General features: G+C 39.7%; 1 protein-coding gene across 1 annotated transcript in view; it reads right to left on the reverse strand.

Annotated features, from left to right (window-relative positions):
• Window positions 1–2,470, reverse strand: part of LOC102201999 (nuclear receptor subfamily 5 group A member 2) — a 17,757-nt gene extending 15,287 nt beyond the window's left edge. The window contains exons 1-3 of the mRNA XM_005733608.2: window positions 2,221–2,470; window positions 707–825; window positions 227–368 (exon numbers count right to left, since the gene is read on the reverse strand). Of these exons, the coding sequence (XP_005733665.1) occupies window positions 227–368; window positions 707–825; window positions 2,221–2,242 (283 nt within the window). The 5' untranslated portion in view covers window positions 2,243–2,470. The remainder of the gene's footprint in view (window positions 1–226; window positions 369–706; window positions 826–2,220) is intronic.
• Between the last annotated feature and the right edge of the window lie 2,472 nt (window positions 2,471–4,942).

Below are 4,942 nucleotides of genomic sequence, written 5' to 3' on the forward strand. Positions count from 1 at the left end.
GGGGTTTTTTCCGACTCCAACCTAACACGGTCCCGTCTTCAGTGGCTCTACCACGAGTCAAGTTAACGCATTCAAATGAACATCCGCCATCAGATTTTCAAAATAAAACTCATAGCGTAAACCATCATCATTCTTCTTTATTATTATTATTATTATTATTAATATTATTATTATTATTATTATTATTAATATTATTATTATTATTATTATTATTGTAGTAGTTTACCTTCCAGCCGCATCCCAACACTGAGGCATTTCTGGAACCGACAGAAAGGACATCTTTTCCTCTGGGTCTTGTCTATTTTACACTCCTGGTTTTCCGCACACGTGTACCTCTTGTTGTTCTGCACTGTCCTCTTGAAGAAGCCCTGAAAACGAGCGACACACTGGTATCAAACGACTGGGTTTAGATTTCAAAATAAAAGGTCGAGAGCGACTGCCGTTTTTGCATTTAGATTTAATTATTTCGAAGCACATTTCATTAACATTAACGCCTCCACACGTTAGCTAAATTGGGATAACGTAAGTGTCCATTTTTCGCTGCATTTATGTTTCACGGACATTAAATTCAGACAAGTTCAGCAGTTATTTCTAACAGCTGGAGAAGCAATAATTAGCAGCAGGTTTGTGGTTAGCGGTCATTTTCAAATAAATAAAAAAACCATGTCCTCGCGCATGTCCTCGCGCATGGCTACCGTTTGCGTACCTTGCAGCTCTCACAGGTGAGCAGGCCGTAGTGATATCCAGACACTTTGTCTCCGCACACAGGACACAGCTCTTCCAGGTCCTCGTCGTATGTGTACTCCATCACCTTTAAAGTCACACCTGCCACACACACGCACAGTGAGTCTACCATGCAAATCGCCTCTGATAATTATTTCTGCCGTGTTTTTTAAAAGAATTATCAATTATAAAAAACGAATTAAAAAAAAATACAGATTCGCGTAATATTGTGCATTATTCCAACAAACAGGACTTTTTACTTTTCGGCACTTAATCATTTTCCTACAATTTACTGTCGTTTCATCTCAACCTTTGACAGTTTGTTTTCATGTGAATGTGATATGAAATAACGATAATGTGTTTTTTTCTAATAGAAGTTTAAATACATAAGTTGCAATAAATCATTTAATTATTTTACAGGAATTTCTAGATGTAAATTATGAAATGTGTTTACATCATACAGTTAAATAAATGTTATGTAGGAGTGGAATTATTGGGTTATGTAAGATTTTAAATGAATAAATTATATTTTTTTAAATACATAAAAATAAAAATAAAATAAAAACAAATTAGATGAAAAACACAAGAGCGGATGTATTTAAAGACTTTTGCCCGAAAGGTTATTTAAGTAAATTTAAGCTTTGATTTTGTGTGTTGTTAGAGAAGCTCATCTCTACGGAGGCATACCGTTATGCGTATATCTACCTGTTTTTTATTTTTTTATTTTAAATTAAGAAAAGTCAAATAAAAATGAATCTACATACAGCCACTATCGGCATCAATGAGACTCTCTCTATTGCATTATGAAATAACTGACAGACTATTCTTAACAACGAAATGTGTCTGCAGTTTGTTGTTGTGGTTTTGTTGCTTTCACCTGATCTGAGTCTCGTGGTTCAGTCTCTAAGCTGACGTCGTTCATGAACCTACAGACACACGCGGCGGTGACTGATTATCCGGCCAAATGTTTACTTTTAGTTTTTTATTTTTACCGTTTTTGTTTGTTTGTCTTTGACGTTTCTGTAGAAACTGTCCGCACACACTGAAGTGAATCGGCGGTACAACGAAATGAAGGCCGCTGAACAGTGAAGTGTGGAGGACTCGCAGTTTGACGGGTAGTATTATTATTAGATCATAACCAATATCATATTTTTTTTCTTTATTTTTCACAGAGCAGCAATATTTCAGGATTTTAAAACAATGTAAAAAAAAAAAAAAAGACAGATGTTTTCCTGGACTGATGATTGTTTCAGTTAATTGAAATTTGCATGGAGGAAAAAATGCTGCCGTCTTATTTTCAAACAGTCTGAATTAACTTAATAATTAAACGACGCGTTGTGGCTCTTTGGAGCTTGTGTGTTTCTTTGAATATTTTTCTGACTGCATGTCGCTGATTTTTGTTTCTTGACAAGCATTTGGTTAAAATAAAAAGTCACAGCTGTGAAGGTGACAGAAGCTGGAGTGTAGAAGGCCATGTAGGAAAACGGAGGCACTTACCGTGAGCCTTGTCTCCCAACATTTGAGCAGCAGACAGCAGGCAGGCAGTGATGATTGTCTGATGATTAAAACCTGGATGTAGGTGTTGCAGCAGCCTTGCATGGGCTGCAGAGGAGAGCAAAATAAAAAAGAAAGAAAGAAAGAAAGGCCAACAGAATTCCGGGTGAGTGCTGTCTATATCGGGATGCTTTAGGAGCCAGAAGGGCCAATAGAAAGTGTAGTACGATGATGACCATTCACGAGCTCAGAGTGAAACTCCTTTCCTTCGCTCGCTCTTTACTGCGATTCCCTTATCGCCAAAGTTAGGCTGCCACGCTGCTATTGGTGGATGCCGAGTCATGTGACAGATGCTCTCCGCAGCCACAGAAAAATGCCTGGACAGAAGAGCCGAGCCGATGGAGGAGACGCACTAAACGTGCAAGTGAATGAATAAATTGTCAGAGAAGATTAGAAAAGCGCTCAGCTTTCGACGTTTAGAGAATAAAACACGCGTGTTTTCTTTCGATCTTTGTTTTCTTCTTTCATCATTTGAATGATCCACATGGTTGCATTACAGTAGAAAAAGAAATGTTTCAACTCTGGTAGGCCTAAAACAATTTAACGTTAATAATAATAATAACTGGGAAAAACGAAACAGTGTTTTAGCGTATTTCTGTACGATTACTCTAAAAGATATTGTTACTGTAGTTTTGTTAGTTTTTATGTGAGTGTGTTGCACATTTCATGTAATCAGAAGAGATTTTTAAAAATGAGTTTATGTTTAATCGTATAAGCCTAAAAACCCTAAACCGAATTATGCTACAGGCTAACGCCTTATAGGCCTACATATAGATATTGCTTAGTAAGTCTATCAGCTTATTGTTACACTGGCTGTTGAGACCATGTTTGCTACTTCATGAGGCAGATTGCTATATTTATCTGCACTTGCTGATTGATTACATACTACAGAGTGGTGCCAGCACATAAGAGGGTGTTTCAGCAAAACGATACAGATCGCCATTAATAATAATTGACTCTGACAAGTCATTTCGCTTGGTAAGCGCAAAGAAAAAGTCCAACTGCCTATTGTTAGCTGATGCAGGAAGCCGTGGGTGGCTCCTGAAGATCCGTCAGGGCGCTGAGGGTCACTGTGAGACGGACAAAGCTGAGAGTCCTCAACTGTTAGGCCCCCAGTGGGATTTTTAAAGACCGGATGAACACAATGGTGACTGCAGTTGTGCTGCAAAACTCTCACATTCATTCATATCAGAACAGTTTCATAGACCGCTGACTGTCCTTGAGGAGGTGGGCCTGTTTGTTTTGTGTTTCTTCAGTTTACAAGAAAACAGGTCCAGTGATGTAATAAAGACAGTATTACCAGAGGACAAACTCCAGAGCGGAAAAATGAAGTCCCACAAACTGCAGCATTTGCAGCCTGGGATGAAAGACACTTTTGACCTCTTTGGACAGTTTCCCTGGTGCAGCATTTCTGCCATGCTTTGCTTTTGGTGCCTTTACTAACATTTCTAATGGACTGTCAGAGTAAAAGTATATTATGTTATGACCTACAAGGACTTTTTACTTCAGATTTGGTGAAATGAAATTTGAGTGTCTGCTGCTTATCACGCTTCTTCTGGGTTCTTGTTTTATTTGCCGCCACAGCAGATCATCTGTTTCCATTTTATTTATTTGTCTAACCTTCATTACCTTCAGCCCACTGAGACTCAAGGTCTCATTTACATAAGACACCTGTTCCACAATAAAACTGCAACAATACAGTTACACACAGTTACAGTTTCATCCCTGGGATCCTCCTCTGCCACCCTTTGAACATCCACCTTCATGAACCTCCACTGAGCTCTTCTTTGTTTCCTTCTGCCTGGAGGCTCCATACTTTGTCCAGTCTATCCTCTAACCCTCCTCTGCACATGTTTGTTTCCACCTGTCTCCTTCTCATTCACACACATATATTCTGTTTTTCATTCGTCTTCTCTCCAGCGTATACCTTCAGCTATCCCGGCTCTCTTCCACCTGCCCACTCTCACTCACAGTAATGTGTGCAAACATCTTGCTTAGGAAAACTCCTAAGCATCTGTCTATCATCTGTCTATCCGCACTGCAAACAAGAAAAGGCTCAGAGCTGCCTGATGTAATCCCATCTCCACCTTGAACCCATCTCACAACTGTCTTGCTGTCCGAATGCATTTCATGCACCACTGTCAGTACTTCTCTGTCACTTTCTCCTACAGCACCACAGTTCTTCTCTTGGATGCAGTGAGATTCTTACTGACCTTCTGGTTGTTTCTCACATCACCCTTGTTCTTGAAATTCAGTACCAGTGCACTTCTCCATTCTCCAGCATTGGAGAATCCTGTCTGGCACTCTGTTTCTCTCCACAGTGCTGTTCACATACTTTTACATACTACTGCTCCACTTGTTTTCATGTCTACACCATAGTTAAAGAGCTTGATTGCACCTTCAGTGCTCCTGGCCTTGTTTTTTCCACAGTATGTGTGTTGCAGCAGTTTAGGATATCCAGACAAAAACAAAAACTCTGGTTTTCTGTGGTGGACCCAAAATGCAGGACTCAGACTCGAGGGATGAACTCAAAATACTCAGCTTTATTTGCTGGCATGGGAAAACAAACTAAACTGGGGAAACAACATAAACTGACGGGAAACACAGGGAGATCCACACAGCATGAGGGTGAACTGACGTTAACGACGCGACGAGGAGCTCAGGC

Source organism: Pundamilia nyererei, unplaced genomic scaffold (assembly GCF_000239375.1).
Source record: "Pundamilia nyererei isolate P.nyererei 1_Seehausen unplaced genomic scaffold, PunNye1.0 scaffold00053, whole genome shotgun sequence".
NCBI lineage: Eukaryota > Metazoa > Chordata > Actinopteri > Cichliformes > Cichlidae > Pundamilia > Pundamilia nyererei.